Source organism: Ambystoma mexicanum, chromosome 4q (assembly GCF_040938575.1).
Source record: "Ambystoma mexicanum isolate Mex_15411 chromosome 4q, UKY_AmexF1_1, whole genome shotgun sequence".
In the NCBI taxonomy this organism is placed as follows: domain Eukaryota; kingdom Metazoa; phylum Chordata; class Amphibia; order Caudata; family Ambystomatidae; genus Ambystoma; species Ambystoma mexicanum.
In genome coordinates this window covers 654761956-654779566 of record NC_090928.1, presented here as the reverse complement: position 1 = coordinate 654779566, position 17611 = coordinate 654761956, and the positions used below count along the sequence as shown (strand labels likewise).

Here is a 17611-nt window from a genome sequence, read left to right as displayed (position 1 = left end):
TAATGCCTATCATTTGGGTGGTGTTGCCTCCATATATCTTTTAGCTGAAGATCGTCCAGTAGGGTTTTGGCTGCAGGGTAGGCTTATCTAGTTTCCTATACGATCTGTCCACTCTGGGGTCTAGAGTGCAGTTGTAATCTCCTCCCCATATGACTGCGCCCCCTATGTACAGGCTTACTTTGCCGTGCAGGGTCTTAAGATAGGTCACTGTATCCTGATTTGGGGCATATATATTGATGTTGCACAATTCTCTATTTTCCAGCATTCCCCATCAGGCTCTACTGTAGACTGCAATAACTGAAAGGGTACGTGTGGTGCGACCCAAGTGATTACTCCCCTGGCATATGCCGAATATGTTGCTCCAATAGTGGTCCCCTTCCATTTTTTCGCTATCATCCCATTTTTCTTTTGTGAGGTGGGTTTCTTGTAATAAGGCTATGTCTGTTTTTTGCCTCCTCGGGTACAGAATGATCTTGTTCCTCTTCAAATAGCTGTTGAGCCCCCTGACATTCCAGGTTACTATTCTGAGGTCCCCCATCCCTTATCCATATCCCTACCCGCCTCTGTCCTCTTGTCCTCTGTAAGAGGCCCCGCCGCAGGCGCGCACATGTGCAAGCTCGTTTCCCAACGAATAACACAACTAATCCCACAACTCCCTTCCCTCCCCCATCCCTCCCATCTACAACCGCCCCAACTCCTCAAACAATTGCCCAGCTACATCCTTGGATCTCAGGCTACCCCACATCTAGTCCCTTTCTACGGCCTAGCCAATACTCGAGTCTCAGCACAGGGATACTTTACTACCAATATCCTAAACTACCTGGGGGGTTGGTAGCGAGCCTCCTGTAATACACTAACTACGTGCCTCAAACAACTATAATCCAGTCCCAATGTCAGTACGTATGCCATACTTATCTCACATAAGGCCTTCTATGCTGCAGTTCAGTACGTGCTCTTGTCCGTGTTATTCCGCGTCTCCATTCTTCTTCTGGTCTTCCTCCCTCTTCGGTCAATTCTGTGATTCTAGCCATGCGGTCACGTCCTCTAGTGTCTCAAAAAACAAAGCTTTATTCCTCAGGAGTACCTTCATTTTTGCCGGATATTGCAGCTTGTACCTGTAGCTGGCTTCGCGCATCCTCCTTTTTACTGCGACGTAGGTCAAGCGTTGTCTCTGCACCAGGTATGCGGTGATAGTTGCTGACGCTCTCATCTGCATAGTTAGTGTAGATGACACCCATGTTATCCAAGCGATTGAATAGGAGCTTCGTAAATATATTACAGGGCTTGGGTGACACGCAAGAGCCTTGAGGGGCTCCACAGAGAGTGGGGCTCAGGTCTGCTGATGCTGATGGGAGAGAAAGGAATTGACCCAGTCCGAAGCATTGGTGGTGAAAGCTGCTGCTGAGGTGAGGTGACCAGTTAGAATTTGATGATCGACGAGGTCGAAGGCCGCAGACAAGTCTAAGAACAAGGGGATCGCTAGTTTGCCTTTGTCCTTCACCTCGTCCATTTGGATCTTCAAGTCTAAGAGCGCTGTCTCTGTCTCATGCCTCGGCCTAAAGCCTGATTGTCTGAGACCTAACAGGTTTTCCTCTTCTAAGTGCTTCAGAATTTGCAGATATGCAACTCGGTCCCGAATTTTTAAAAGGGAGGGGACGGCGGTAATGGGTTTATAGTTTGTTGGAATATTTTTTGGTTTTTTTTAGGAGTGGCATTAGGCATTACCCAGGCTTCCTTGAGGTTTTTGGGGACTTGATTGGAGGCGAAGGATGAGTTTATCAGTGTGGTGATTTGTGATGAAGGGGGCTAAGTCTTTAGCTCCATCCTTAATGATGGACGCTGGACATATGTCACCTGGACAATGGGACGGTTTCAGGCTTTTTATGATGTCTTCCACTTCCTTTGGTGTTAATTGGGAGAACTCGGAAGGAGTGTATTGTGGTTGACTTTTCAGTGGTGCAGAATTGGCGCAGTGGCAGCTTGAGGCTAGCCTTTTTAGATTCAGTTTTGTTTTGAAGTAGGGTGATTTTGTCTGCGAGTGCTTGCTGGATTTTTGAGCACCAGACTGTCCTTGGTGCAGTCCTGGGAGGGAGGTGCTATGGATTCTAGCTCCTTTAGGGTACTAAAGAGCTCTTTAGTACTTGATTTGGCATTATGAATTCTGATGTTGTAAGCTTTGTTTTTTGTGGATAGGATAGCTGCTTTTATAGGTTGTGGCTGCAGAGGTGAACAAGCTTTTGTTATGGCTAGTGGGTGATTTACGCCAAGTGGTTTCTGCGGACCTTTTGATATTTGATATTTCTTCAGGTTTTTAGTTTGGGGCTGAACCACTTGTTGAGATGAGCGGATGGTTTAGCTTTTCTAAGTTTGAGAGGTGCGGAGGTGTCTAGAGCTGATTTGAGGGTGGTATTATATAGGTCGACCAGATTGTTGGGATCGAGGTTCTTGAGCTTGGAGGGGTCCAAGATGTTATTGATAAGTGGCCGAAGACTGTCAAAAGATATGTCACAGCAATTTCTGTATAGGGGGGGGCAATGGTGGTGCCGGGGTTGGGGGGTGGTTCCCTGGATAGAGAATATGAAGTGGTGGTCTGACCAGGCCACAGGCTCATTCTTTAGGATCATGATTGAACAATGAGGTCATGTACCCAGTCTAGTATTCGACCTTTGGTGTGTGTTGGTTCTGAAATTCTGTGTATAAAGCCCAGTTGGGTGATGGCGTTTTCAACAGCAAGGGCGTGTGAATCATTGGGGTCCTGCAGGCCTAGGTTGAGGTCTTCCAATATGATGGTTTGTGAACACAATTTGGTGTTGGTGGATAGGAGGTTGGTAATGTCATCATCAAATTACTAGGTTGGGTCTGGGGGGGCGGTAGATGAGGTGCATCAGTATAGTTTGGGTGGGCGAGAGTGCGAATTTAACAGATAGGAGGTTCCGCAGATGCAAGGCTAGTAGGGGAGGTGGCTCTAAGGCCTTGGTGAGTTTTAGTTATGAAGGCCACTCCTCCTCCTTTGCCTGAGACTCTGTCGCCCTGATGATAGTATAACCCTCTGGCAAGGCCAGTGAGAGTGCAGGGCCTGCTGCCTGGTGGAGCCAGGTTTCTGTGATGGCTAGGAAGTCTAGGCCGTTCGCTAGGATGAGGTCCGCGATCTCTATAGCATGGGCTACTAATGAGCGAGCATTGATAAGTGCTCCTTTGATGGTGGTTGGCTGTGAAGTGGATGCAAGTTCTCCTGAGCTTGGGTTGTTTGGGGGTGGTTGTTGGTGGAGAGTGATTAGGTGAGGTTGCGCGGTTGTGCGGCTGCACAGGCTTGGGCGCTGTGGTACAGTGGGTAGATTGGTTGCATTTACTAGGCGTGGGCAGGGTGTGTTGAGTGCTCTTCCTTAGAGTGATTTTGTGGTTAGGAAAGCGAGAGCCTAGTCTTGTGTTTCTGATGTGTACAGGCCATGGGATGAGTGGTGTGGGAGGAACAGTGAAGCGCTGAATCCATTCCAGTGGGCTAAGCGGGGGATTTGATGCGGTTCACGTGGAGGAGTCATCGGGGAAGATGTTTTTATTGATTGGATGGAGATGTGGCAGGAAGTTAGTTAGGGTGATGGTGTGGAATAGAGATAGGAAAGAGGCCATGGCAAGAGTGACTCTATGGAATGTGCCCTTATTGGTATGACGTGCCGAACTATGGGAGATCGGCACAGTGGCTACTGCGGGTGCTAGGCAGGTAGATAAGCGAGGGGACAGTAGAGGCAATGAGCCACGGTGGATGATGGGCCGGCTAATGGAGTCTGGAATTAAGCATAGGTGCTTCGAGCGCAATGTAACAGGCTTGCTACTAGGCCCAGAGATCAGATACCTTGCGGGTACAATGACTTTAGTAATGGGTGGTGGGCTAGTCCAGGTGTACGTGATAGTCGGGGCAGTAGTGGGTGCAGTAGGCTATTTCAATATAGAGTGTGGTGGGCAAATCCAAGGGGGTGCAGTAGGGCTAGGCCGTTTAAGAGCATGTGGTACAAGAGTATCATATAGGTACCGTTATTGGGAATACAGAGGGCTAAAACTGCCGTGAGATAATGGCAAGGGCTAGTTGAGCAGGGGCTTTGGCAAGTAAGTTGCAGGTACTGTGGTTAGCATCAGGGCACGGTCAATTTGACGCGTGATGATTAGAAATGCAATAGGGTTGCATGGACTATTCGTGGCATACAGTAACTTTTTTACAAAATAGACTAGGAGTGCAGAGGCTGGAGTCCCCTGTTACTAGGTGGTCACTTCCATGCAAATTAACAAGGCCTATAAGGCGGCCTATAGGTTAAAGGTCTATTACAGATACTGGAGACAAAGACTTTGTGGCGAAATGCAAGTTTCAAACAGAGCATTAGAACACTATTTGACAAGCAGGGTGCTGAGCCAACAGATTGATACAGGGTTTAACTCGCAGCTACTGAGACAAAGGTTTGGGAGGCACAACCTGAATGCAGTTTGCTTGAAGTGGGCCTTCTATATGCAGTCTTGCCCAGACTTATAGAGCAAAGTGACGGTGATACATAGTTCAGTCTATTAGATGATGCCTATGACTGAATATTGACTGGTTACGACACGTTATAGAATGCAGAAACACCAATTCCGGGATTCTCTAGCTTAGAAGCAAGTAACAGAGAAGGATATTGGGTAATAACTTTCTATGCCTTATATGAAGGTGCTTACTAACAGCCTATTGTTCCGAGCTCGGAAAGAATGCATAACAATAGATCACAGCAGATTTTACAGAGCACACGGAACATCTCAGAGGTGATAGCGTAGTCCAGTATAAGGCATTTGTCTCAAGAAGGAGTACGGATGCAAGGTCTTCCTCATGGATCGAGTCTGGGGTGATAGTGTTATAGTGGAGTGGGTACGTACAGTATGATGCAGACGGGTGCGCTGAGCGCCTGTAGCCTGCCGCGGACAGCTACAGACAGGGCCCTTTTCGATTGCAGCCCTTTAAAGAGAGCGGCCGGCTTCCACCTCCGGTCGGGAGGCTGGATGTAAATGCTGCTGACGGACCAATCAGCTGATCAGAAGAGGGGAGTCGCGGGCCTCTTGTGAGAGCACACGCGCATGTTGGCTTTCTTAGAAGGGACATGGTGAGGTTCACAGTTAGCTGTGCATGGCTGGGTTATGGTGAGTGAGACAGAGATGTGAGGTTTGTGGATGATGGCCACTTCGCCGCCCCTGGAGGGTCTGTTGTGGGGGGATGAGTGCATAGTCAGGAGGGAAAGTGTTAGGCAGAAATCTGTGCAGTTCCCTTTGGGAACACTGCAAAAGATTTAGGACTACAGGTGTTAGCAGTAAACACACTTGGTAGCAGTCTGTACCACCCAGATTTACCTGGTATCTGTGGCTGAGCAGTCACACTTCCCTCAAGAAGAGTTAGGCAGTATGCAAAGTATACACAATAGGCACTCAGACACAATAATACAAACAGACACTGACCAAAGCTTTGGTATCAAAGTATATAATTATTTATTTAAAAACACACTGTTTGAAACACTCCAGCACTCTTATTGTAAAACACTCTAAACACAGTTACTATTATAATATATACAACCCTTATTCCTTATCAGATAAGTCTTAGTTAACACCACTTATTTCCATACAGAGGTGAGCGCTTAACTATAGATGGCACCACAATAACTTTATGAAGAAGGGAGGGAAAAAGACAGAATATGGAAAGGTACACCACTCTAAGATTTAGCAACACTATTAGCAAGGCAGAAGAACAAAAGTCACTTGTGAGCCAAAGTCCATAGGCTGGGCCCACTCTTAGAGAGAGCAGAGCACAAATGCGCCCAAGATCACACAGTTACACTAGGCTTAGAAAGTCTTGTAGAGAGTTTGAAAAGAGTTTAGAGAGGCTCAGAAAAGTTTAGCCAGGGTGTCCCAGGCTAACCCAGGTTCGAAAGCCGGGGGCTAAATCTACCCCGTACAGTCAGTGGCAAGGGAAGCCAGGCGGGACACGGTACCTTAAGTGGGAAGGATCATCCAGCGGTGGCAGTTGTTCCTGGCAGCGGTTGCAAGTCTTGTCGTCGTCCAGGGGAAGAGAGGATCTCGACTTGGAGGAAAGATGAAGGTCGTTGCACTGCCAGGGAAGAAACCAGCCGCAGAGTTTTCCGGTTAAAGGTATTACCCTTTATTTCGCGGTCGTGCGTCGGGAAGGCGAAAAGACGGTGAAACTGGTTATCCCCACCAGTCAAAGGAAGAAGACTCTCCGGCGGGAGATCTCCTCTGTCTTTGGGAAAAGTGGTGAGACGGTCCAGCAGGGCTCCACTGGTGGTGTCGTTGTGGCAGGTCGGCTTAGCTTCTCCCACGTCGGATTCTTAGGTCCTATGGCGACTTCTGAAGTTCCAGTCCCCAAAGCCCTGCTTTTATGCAGAAAACCCCCATTCACTCAGCCTAGCTGTCACTCAAACATGCTAAGTGGTGAGCCGGCCGGCTCACCACTTGGGCCAATCAGGACGGAGTGCGACTTGAGTTGCCTAGGCAACTCAGTCCAATGTGCCTAAATCCCCCTCCACCCCTCCTAAGTACCCCAGACATAGTGGCACCACTTTGGAGGGCTTCTGTGGAGAAGCCCGCCAAAAAAAAGTGGATCAAAGGGCTCGACTTGGGTTGGAGTCACAGAAGAGAACACAAACGCCATTTTAGAACTGAGTTTTGGCAAAAAATACCAGCCGGAGAATTAATAATAATTAAATAAACTGGCGGTATGTTCGAGGCTATCGTAATTAAATAAATAAAGATAGTAGCCTCGAACAGTGGGAAAATCCCATAGAGAAATATTTGCGGTTGAATATAAAAAGTAGTATCCACTGCCACCAGCCAAAACTCAATCGGGGGGGACGGAGACGTGCCCCCTCGACTAACAGACCCCGGGGCAATCGAATTGCCCCAGCCAGTACAATATGATGGTTTGTACTGGTTCTGTTCAGAATTCAAGACTAGTAAAGTCAATGGTGACTTTACGTGCCCTGGGAGACAGTAGTCAGTCCCAGGGTATGGAGTCTATACTTGGGGGGTCACTATGACACCCCTGTGTTACTGCACTGAGGGTGCTGTGTAACACACATCACAAAAACACATGAAGCCCTATGGAGTAAAAGACCCCATAGCCCATTAAACACATCTAGAGTCAAAGAAACACACTCAAATCATGCCCAAGAGTGAGGGTAAAAGAGTCTCACTCTTGGCAGGAGAAAAAAATAAACCCCAAAAATCCAGCAAAGCTGCTGGGGGACTCACTAGGTTAGGAAATTCAGCCTAAACAGAGAATTCTCCCTAACAGAAAGTCTTGTGTGCGACCGGTTTAAAATCTTCACTGAATCATGTTTCAGTGATGAAGATGAGATTGGGCTTGCCAGAGGATAGTAGGTCAAAAATACTATGTCTGTTTTTGGCCACAGCGCGGGCATTGAATAAGAGGCAGGTGATTTGGTGTGGTGAGGTGATACCTTTGATGCTAGTGGCCAGGCGGGTCTCGGTGACTGGTGGGGAGGTGATGGTAGCAGCGGGAGGCGGGGGGGCCGGAACAGTCGGAGTATTCTGGGATAATGTTTGAGGGGGGGCTCTGGATGGGGCGGGAAGAGTGAGCGTGTGGTGGCTGGTTTGCATGAGATGGAGGGACACTGGAAGAGGGAGAGGGGGTGGTGCCAGTGCTGTGAGCGGGTACTGGTTGGCTGATGGATGGGGTGTAAGTCAGGAGGAATGTGGAGGTGGTAGGCGTGAGACAATCTGGGAGTGGCTATAACTGTGAGAGTTCCTGACATCAGGCCCGTTGGTGATGGAAGACTGATGGATGTGAAGTGAGGCATGAATGAAGGTGAGGGCCAGTCAACTTTCCCACGTTATGTGTGTTTGGGCATGAGAGGTGTGTGAGAGAGGGTGGGGGGGGCCCAAGGGAAAAGGGGGTGAGGCAATAGTTCTGAAGAGAGTGATAGTTCTGGAGAGAGCAAGGCGAGCCATGCAGAGAGAAGGAAAGGGGGGTCAAAGGGGATGGTCTGGGGACGGGGGGTGTAATTAGATGCTGAGGATGGTTGTGTCTGGGAAATGGGCACAGCAGGTGGAGAAGAAAGGGGGTTAGACTGATGGGGTGGCCGAGAGAGGTGGTGTGAGCGAGTTGGGCCCTCTGGGTTTTGGTGGGAATGGGGGAGTTGGTAAGGTGGGTCGGAGATGGAGTGGGGGGGTAGGTGTGTCTGCGGGAGGACTGGGTTAGTGGAGTGTCATGGGACTCCCCATGGAGGAGTGTTTGTTGAGGATTGAAAGGAGAGGGGGGCGGTTCGAAGGGTTCTGTCTGAGGTGGGAAGGGTGAGGGCTGAGAAGCTGATCTACGGGCTGACATGCTGCTGGGAGGAGCAAATGGTGCAGTAGTGGTTGGGAGAGTGTGTTTGGAGCGCTAGAGTGCTCAACCTTCAAATCTAAGATGAAGAGGACGTCCTTTTTGTTTTTATTCCTCCGTCTCTAGAGGAAGAGGTCTATTCTCACAAAGGGGTCAAAGAAGAGCCCCTCCTGGAGGTGGAGGAGGTAGAAATCCCAGTTGAACACCCGCAGAGTTACCCTCAGATGCAGGTGGTACAGCAAAAGGACTCCCTCACCCACAGGTCTGTTGTAGGAGGCAGACTGTCAAGTAGTCTCCTGGAAACATAACTTCTGACGCATGGGTGCTACAAACCTTAGCAGACGGTTACTGTCTTCCATTTCTAAAAAGACAACCTGATTGCCAGCCAAAATCCAGATCAACCTTGATTCCAGATCTGCTTCTCCAACAGGAGATTCTCATCCTGTTTGAGAAAGGTGCAATAGAATTGTTACCTGCAGCGGAGAAGTTATTGCAACTAACAGCGCCTCAACGCCCCTGGGCTTCTTGCGCGCTATATAAATAAATAAGAATCAGGGTTGGTACTCTCCCTACTTCCTGATACCCAAAAAGGTCAGAGCAATGCGACCCTTCTTGGATTTGAAATGCTTGGACAATCCCTTCAATGGGCTCTCAGATCCCAGTGGTCTCAAATCTCTGGCAGAATGACAGATCTTCTCCAGGTCCTGAAAAAGGTCTCCCAGGATCTCCTGTGGTGTGCCAGCCGAGAGAATGTGATGAGGACAACCCTTTTGGCAACCATGGCCAGAGACGACAGTTGTGACAGACTCCTTCCTCACAGGATGGGGAGCGCACATGAGAGATCTTCCAATAAGCAGACACTGGTCTCAGTCAAGTCCAGACTACATATCAACCTTTTGCAGTTGAGTGCAATCAGACTAGCGCTGATGGCCTTCCTGCCCTCAATGCGAGGGAAGAGTGTCCTGATAATGATGGAGAACACAGTGGCCATGCACTACCTCGACAAGAGAGGGGGAGTAGGGTCACTACCCCTGTGCAGAGAGGCAATGTAGCTCTTTTTCTGGGCACTGAGAGAAGGAATCACTCTTCTGGCAGTTCATCTAGCTGGAGAAAAGAACACAGAGACAGATGCTCTGAGAAGGCAGAGCACTATCTCTCACGAGTGGTAACTAGCTCAGGAAGTCCTGGAGTGGATCTGGGAATTTCCCCAAAGAGGAGCTCTAGGAGATGCATTCATAGTGGAATGGGAGTTTGCACTGCTGTACGCGTTTCTGCCAGTCATCGTCATTCCTCATGTCATCAGGAGGTTGAGGAAGTTCGGGAAAACCATGATCCTGATTGCTACAGATTGTGCCAGGGGAACGTGGTACCCAGACCTTCTGGAAATGGCCATCTGCCCTCCAATTTGCCTTCCCCAAAGAGAGGACCTACTCTGGCAGGAGGGAGGTCAAATTCTTCACCCAGAGATCAGGCCTCTCAATCTTTACGCTTGGTGTCTGAAAGGGCAAGATATAACGATTGGGACCTTCCGGAAGACGTAATGGAAGTGTTGCCTTCAGCAAGGAGACCAGCAACTAAATCACTGTATCGGTGCCGTTCGCAGCTGGCGCAGGGAAGAGACTAGATCCTTTCACATGTAAACTTCCCCATGTTCTGTCTTTCTTGCTCCACCTGACTCGTTCTGGGTTGCAAGTGGCCACTGTGAAGGGCTACTTAGTGGCCCTATCAATCTTCAAAAGATCTTTGTATGAGGGGACATACCTCAAAGTGCCGATTGTAGTACAATTTCTGAAGGGCTTGGCCAATTTGTTTCCACCCATTCCCTTCATCGTGCCATCATGGGATTTCAATCTTGTATTAAGAAGTCTTAAGGGAGCTCCATTTGAGCCCTTACATTTGTGTCTGCTGAGGATGCTCACTTTGAGAACAGCCTTTCTAGTAGCTATCATGTCTGCCCGTAGGGTAAGTGAGCTACAGGCCTTATATTCCAAACAACATTTTACGTCCTTTTTCAAGGATACAGTAATTTAACGAGTTAGGTCAACTTTCCTTCTGAAAGTTGGATCAGAGTTTCAGGGCACTAAGCTACTACATTACAAGGACTGCAAGTATACATCAACATTTCATTGGTTATGCTGACCAACGACTAGGCATGGCAGGCACAAAACAAACAGTCTCTAGATGGATTGTAATGTGCATAACGGGGTGTTACTCGTTACCAGGCAAAGATTTGCCCGTAGGTTTGAAGGCGCATTCCACTAGAAGGGTGGCTGCTTCTTCAGCTCATGAAAGAGGTGTGCCAGTGCAAGACATTTGTAGAGCAGAAACCTGGTCCTCCCTTCACACTTTCAGTACATTTTACTGTGTAGATTCTTTTTCGGGAGAGGAAGACACATTTGGCAAGGCTGTACTCCATAATATTAACAAATAAGACATTTCTGGCACTCTCTGCCTAACTGAAACTGCTTTGGGAGTCTATCAAATATGAAGAATACATGGGAGGACACAATCCCTTCTAAGAACAAGTTGCTTACCCGTGGTCACATTCTTTTGACTGGATGTTCCTCCCACATACTCATCGCCCACCCATCCATCTCCTCTTGCCTGCCTAGAATTTCCGTGTCTTACACCTTCCTTTCTCGCACTGTCAAGATTGTCTCCTCCTATGGCACAGCATGCAAGTTAAAGGAGGGAAAAAACAAAGAACTGAGCTAAATGTCATTGTGCGTGCTTTATATACCAGTGTCGATGTCACGTGGGACGCTACAGAGGCCATCGCGGACCAAGACTCGACGCTTGACCCTATGAAAAATAATTTCCAAAGCAAGCTGCAAGCAGACCTGAATATCAAAGATGAGGAATACGTGGAGGGAAACATTCAGTCGAAAGAACGCTACCATGGGTAAGTAACTTGTTCTTCGTCATTGCCGAATCCTGTTGGATTCCTCCCTGCAGCTGCTGAGCACAGGTGAAAAAAGGTGTGGAACTGAGATGTGGGGACACGTCCCGTTCGGAGTCGAGGACTGGTGCAGGAGAGATATGACAGAGTCAACGGATGACACAGAGCCGCACTACAACCTATGCTAAAAACTTTGCTGAGCAGCTAATGCTGGAGGGGATATCTATCAAATGAGGAATCTGCAGAGAAAGAATCCATAGAAAGACAATTACCCGTAAGTAATTTCTCCATATCATGGGTAAATAAAGTAGACCAACCTGATGGGAGCTGAAAGGGAAAAGAGGGGTTGGAGCCTCATAGTGGGCATTGCCCCCACTGTCTAAGTTCTGAGCTTAGCACTGAGCTCTTCAAGTTCTAGGGCAAATGCTCCAGTACATCCTAAGGGAGTATGTCCCAATGGTATGACTAAAAGTACAGAATGTTTAGTAACTGTCAGTATTTCAAACACAGATTTATACAACCATGCTTCAAAACAGATACCATTTGTTTATATTTTTATTAGTGCAATATATTTAAAATATGTTTAAATCTTTATAAGCAGAATCTCATGTGCGTGCACCTACTACAAGTTGGTTGCTGATTTACTGTTAGGCAGAATTATATGCATTACCCCTTGGGAACACTACACACAATTAAGACTACAAGTGACAGTACAATTTCACCTTTGGTACAAGTATATAGTGGTAGCAGTAGCGGAGCAGCCAGACTTATCTCAAGAGTAAGTGAGCAGTACAAATAGTTACACAAAGGACTGCAATTACTATGATTCAGGCAAACACTGACTCAAGGTTTCTAAGTAAAAGAATATATATTTATTTACTCAACAGTTGTATAACATTTCACTATTCTAAGCAAGTTAAACATCACAATCATAAATACACCACACCACTTCCCTTAAATTCCAGACAAGTTAAGCTCACAAAATGAAGTGGGAGCAAAATGGCACTCCAGCAATTTAAAAGGGAGGGAAAGAAAGTTATTAGAAATTAGGCAACACCAATAGGTAAGTAATCGGGGCAATTGAACAAGAGAGACTACAGTGAGGAGATCAGCTAGAAAAGGCTTAGGGCCAAAGTCAATGGGTCAAAAGTCTTTTTCTCAAGATCACACAGTTCAGGGTAGTTTACGGTAAAGTTCGTGCCACAGATTCCGGATGAGGTGGGTTGGTAGAAAAGTTAGTTCAAAGAGAAGAGGACAAGCCCTCGGGTTGGAGAAGGATTTCAAACACTTTCACCGCGGCTGAAGGAAACGGACAACCGGATTTGCACAGTACCTTAAAACGGAGAGGGAGCTGTAGCTGAGGCAGACTTTCTGGTGGTTCCTGCAGGCTCACGGTTCCTGAAGCCACTGTCGGACTGACACAAAGTAGGAAGACTGGAGGATCCTGCGCCACCCAGGGAAGAAACCAGCAGCAGAGCAAAACAATGAATAAAAGGTGCGCTCCTTAAAACCCAAGCAGGGTCGACCTTCCTGGCTATCTGGCCCACTGTAACTCTGTACAGCGAATTCGACCAGAGGAGGGGCCCATGCTTGTAGTTTGGGCAAACTGGTTGGTCCCACCAGCTCAAGGGAAGAAGTTTCCTGGAGGATCTTCTCTGTCGTCGGATTCAGAGATTCGGACCTGCAGCAGGGCTTCACCGGGAGGTTCAGTCGTGGTAGGGGTCCTTTTCTTACAGTTCCTCATTGTGCAGAAGCCCGCGAAAAGACAGCGAACAAAGGAATCATCCCCGGTTTGGCGCGCAGAGAAAAACACGAGAAACGATGCACCAAGAGGCACAGACAAAAAGGGATAAGAGTTTAACCCTTGCCAATACCCCACGTAAGATGGGGTGTACTGGGTCTGTGGTTTAAAGTGACTATATAAAGTTAATGGCAACTTTACCTTTTTGTGGGGGACAGTAGTCAGCCCCAGAAAAATGGAGTCAGTGGGAAGTCTCAAAGACAACCCTGTGTCACTGCACTGAAGGTGCTGTGTAACACACACAAAAAGTGGTGCTCATGGAGTAGGTGAGGCTCCAGAGCCCAAGAACACACAAAATGGTAAAAACACACATGGCAAAACACATGCAAGAGTGGGAAAAAGGTTCACGCTCTTACTAGGTGAAAAACATAAATCCTATAAATCCAGCAAAGCTGCTGAGGGACTCATTAGGTAAGGGAAATCAGCCATTTATGAGCATTCTCCCTAACGACGACTTGTCAGACCAGCCACCGAAATTGTAATGGTTAATGTGACGAATCCAAAGAGATTGTCACCTCTCCACAAAGGGAGAACCACCCCCTTTGGGACTAGGGAAGTGGCCTAGCTATGCTTAACACCTCTTAGGGGACAGGGTAAGTGGATCCCTCTAGAGATTACGCTCCCCCCCCCTTAGGAGACAGATAGGGATATAGATCACCATCCCCCCTTCGTAACACCTCCGTAGGGTATTTACGTTCTGGTGTTTAACATACACCCTTTAGTAATGGCTGACTAGGTTTCTGAAGACTAAGGAGAAATGAATGAACCAGCGTCCTGGAAAACGCTCCCTCGGACATCAAATTACAAGAGGCTTTCACATAGGGCCTGCAGAGTTTAACCGCACAAAGGAGATAAAGGGAGGTGTGGCTAGAGGGAAAGACGGAATTCCTGTGTGGGCGTTAATGACACAGACCTGCACCAGGAGGGTGTGCAGCAAGAGGCAGTCAACGGCTGTTAGGCAGAAACATGTGCAGTTCCCTTAGGGACCACTGCAAAAAGTGTAAGACTACAGGTGTTAGCAGTAAACCCAATTGGTAGCAGTCTGCACCACCCAAATTTACCTGGTAGCTGTGGCTGAGAAGTCAGACTTCTCTCAAGTAGAGTTAGGCAGTATATAGAGTATACACAGTAGGGCTAAAAATACAGGAGCACAAGCAAACACTGATCAGAGCTTTGGTATAAAAGTATATAATTATTTATTTAAAAACACACTTGAAAAATACACTGGAACTAATATGTCAAGCAAGTTCAAACACAGTCACTGGAAATATATACACCTCCCTAATTAATTATTTGACAAGTCTAGCTTAAGACACCACTTATTTAGCAAAACAGAGGTGAGCGCGTAACCATAGATAGCACTCCAATCATTTGTTTAAAAAGGCAGAGAAAAGGCTGAATAGGAAAATCACACAGTACCAACACTTTTAAGAAACTACAGCAAGTCAAGAAAGGCAGGATCTACTGTAGAGCAAAAAGTTCATAGGCCAGGCCCACTCTTGGAGAGAGCAAGACGGAATGCGCCCAAGATCACACAGTGGAAATGCACTGAAAGTCTTTGCAGGAAAGTCAAAAAGAGGTTGGATCAAGTTAGAAAGGTAATGTTAACAGGTCCGAGGTCACCCCAGGATAGAGAGTCAAAGATTTATGGGACACCTTGGACAGTCTGTTGCAAGGGAGACCAGGCAGGACACAGTACCTGAAATGGTGAGAAAGCTCCAGCAGGGGGAAGGGGGAGTTGTTCCTGGCAGCGGGTGCAAGTCGGGGCTTCATCCAGCGGAAGAGAAGATCTCGACGTGGAGGAAAGCTGGAGGTTGTTGCACAGCCAGGGAAGAAACCCGCCGCGGAGTTTCCCGGGTAAAAGGTACTACCCTTTTATTCACGGTGATGGTGAAGCGTGGCTATCCGGCCGCCGGGGTGCTTGGCACGGGCGATTCGACCACAAGACGATCCAGGAAGGCGAAAAAGGTGAACTGGTTGGTCCCACCAGCTCAAACGGAAGAAGACTCTCCTGGAAGAAGATCATCTCTGTCGTCGGGGAAAGTGGTGAGTTTCGTACAGCAGGGCTCCACCGGTGGTGTCGTCGTCGTAGATGGCTCAGCTTCTCCCCTCTTCAGATTCTTTAGGTCCTGTGGCGACTTCTGAAGTTCCAGTCCCCAAAGCCCTGCTTTTATGCAGAAAACCCCCATTCATCAGCCTAGCTGTCAATCAAACATGCTAAGTGGTGAGCCGGCCGGCTCACCACTGGCCAATCACACAAGAGTGTGACTTGAGTTGTCAAGGCAACTCAGTCCAGGGTGCCTATTCTCCCCTCCCAACCATCCTGTAGACCCAGACAGAGTGGCACCACTTTTGGAGGCTTCTGTGCTGAAGCCCGCCAAAAGTGGAACAAAGGGCTCGACTTGGGTTAGGGTTTCAGAGGCAAACACAAACGCCATTTTAAAACCGAGTCCTGGCAAAAAGACCCAACCAGGGAATAAATATTAAATAAATAACCCAGCGGTATCTTTAACATTGCACCAAAAAGTGGTGCGTTTAAAATGAATGGGAAAATACCATAGGAAATATTCCGGTGGAATATTTTGCGTGGCATCCACTGCCACCAGCCAGAAACTCGACAAGGAGGGACTGGACAGTGCCCCCTTAGAAAACAGACCCAGGGGCAATCGAATTACCCCTGCCAGTACTTCCACAATATGATGGTTTGTACTGGTTCCGTTCCCAATTTAAGACTATGGTGACTTTACATGCCCTGGGAGACAGTCGGTCCCAGGGTATGGAGTCTATGTTTGGGGGTCACTATGACACCCCTGTGTTACTGCACTGAGGGTGCTGTGTAACACGTACACCAAAAACACATGAAGCCCTTTGGAGTAAAAGACCCCACAGACCATAAAACACATTACATAGTCAACGGACATTCTCAAATCATACCTAAGAGTGGAAGAAGAAGAGTCTCGCTCATAGCAGGAGAAAAAAAAAACCAAAAATCCAGCAAAGCTGCTGGGGGACTCACTAGGGTTGGGAAATTAGCCTTTTCAGAGAATTCTCCCTTACAACGGCTTACCAAAGCAACTCTGAGGGACTGTGAGAATGAAGGAACAGACAGTCAACCTGCCGACGTGGAGCCGAGAATTCGCATAAGCAACTAGGCGACGAGAAGAGAGCGAACCTGACCCCACAGCGCTTCCGAGGAGCTCTGCTCTGGACAATCTGTTACGCTGTGGCTAAATGGGATCGGTCTGCGGGTGAAACAGAAAGAAGAAATGCACCAGTGTAGGGAAAAGAGGAGAGAACCCTATAGAAGGGAATGATAAAGAGGAACGCCCAAAGTGGGGTGTGAGACAAACGAGTGGCCGCAGTGGGGAGTAAGAAAGAGAAAAGTCCCAGTGTCTGAGGGGACTGAAAACTCCCCGGAGTGAGGACTGGAAGAGAGAAATGCCCCACAGGGGGAGAATCAGAGAGAATTCTATAAAGGAGAGTGAGAAAGAGAAAAGCCCAGAAAGGGACTGAGAAACGCCCCAGAGTAGGGGCGAATGGAGAAAAGGAATGCCCCAGAGTGAATGAGGCGGGACAAGGAGAACTGCCCCAGGGTGGGGAGAGACTGAGACACCCTCTGTGAGAAGAGGAAGTAAGGCTAACTGAATCAATGTAAAGAGACTGGTAGAGATTTGGATCTGGGACCTTTGGTCAGAAGTCCAGCCCACAAAGGTCTTCTCTAAAAGAGGACATGACATGGGGGGGGTCTACAGCTATCCCTCCCAACCCAAAGTTCCCCAAAGTCTTGCGTTTGTGATTTTCTTTGGTAGATTTCTTTGACACCAATCTTATATACACTTTGTCGGCCTCGTTGAGATCTTGGCTTAAGCAGCCTTAGCTGTGCCACACAGGCTTAGTCTGAGACAGAATTTGGCCCATGACTGATCAGCATGTTGAAAACGCTATATTTTGAAGTACCATACAATAATGCATTAGTTAGAGACATATTAACATAAATATGTCATTTTTCAATCAATGGAATTGTATGGGGGTGAGCTTTGATGGGATATGAAGTCTTGGGTTTGCTTTTTTTCCTTTATAATTGTAGAGCTTTAAAACCAGTATCTGTTACTGTTATCTAAGTGACATGGTGCCTTACACTTTTTGTAGAGGGATTCAGCATAAAAGTACACACATGAGCAATTTGTGGTGTTTTTTTCTTCTTTTAGATTCCTGATACATGTGTTGAGATTGCTGCTCAAATCCAGATGTCAAATGTTCAGACAGACGTGCCAACACTGTCTTCAGAAGAAACGACCATAGGAATTAAACGACAACAGGAAAAGAATAGAGACTCTGTGCAGTAAGTCACCAAGATCTAAGAGTATTAAATGAGTTTGTCACATGTTGCATTAAAATTTAGAAGCCTGCATAAGCTCCTTAATATTATTGTTTTCGAAAGGAACACATTTATTTTTATAAGGGGTTTTGGCGAGTGCTTTATGCATGCATACAAGGGGACTTAGTGGAACTTGCAGCTGACTTGGAAGAGGCAAGTGACCTGGAT

General features: G+C 47.5%; 1 protein-coding gene across 3 annotated transcripts in view; it reads left to right on the top strand.

Moving 5' to 3' along the window:
- Window positions 1-17611, top strand: part of PSME4 (proteasome activator subunit 4) — a 3386216-nt gene that overhangs the window by 1996963 nt on the left and 1371642 nt on the right. For all 3 annotated transcript variants that reach the window (XM_069608231.1, XM_069608232.1, XM_069608230.1), the window contains one exon: window positions 17274-17407. In XM_069608231.1, the coding sequence (XP_069464332.1) occupies window positions 17274-17407 (134 nt within the window). The remainder of the gene's footprint in view (window positions 1-17273; window positions 17408-17611) is intronic.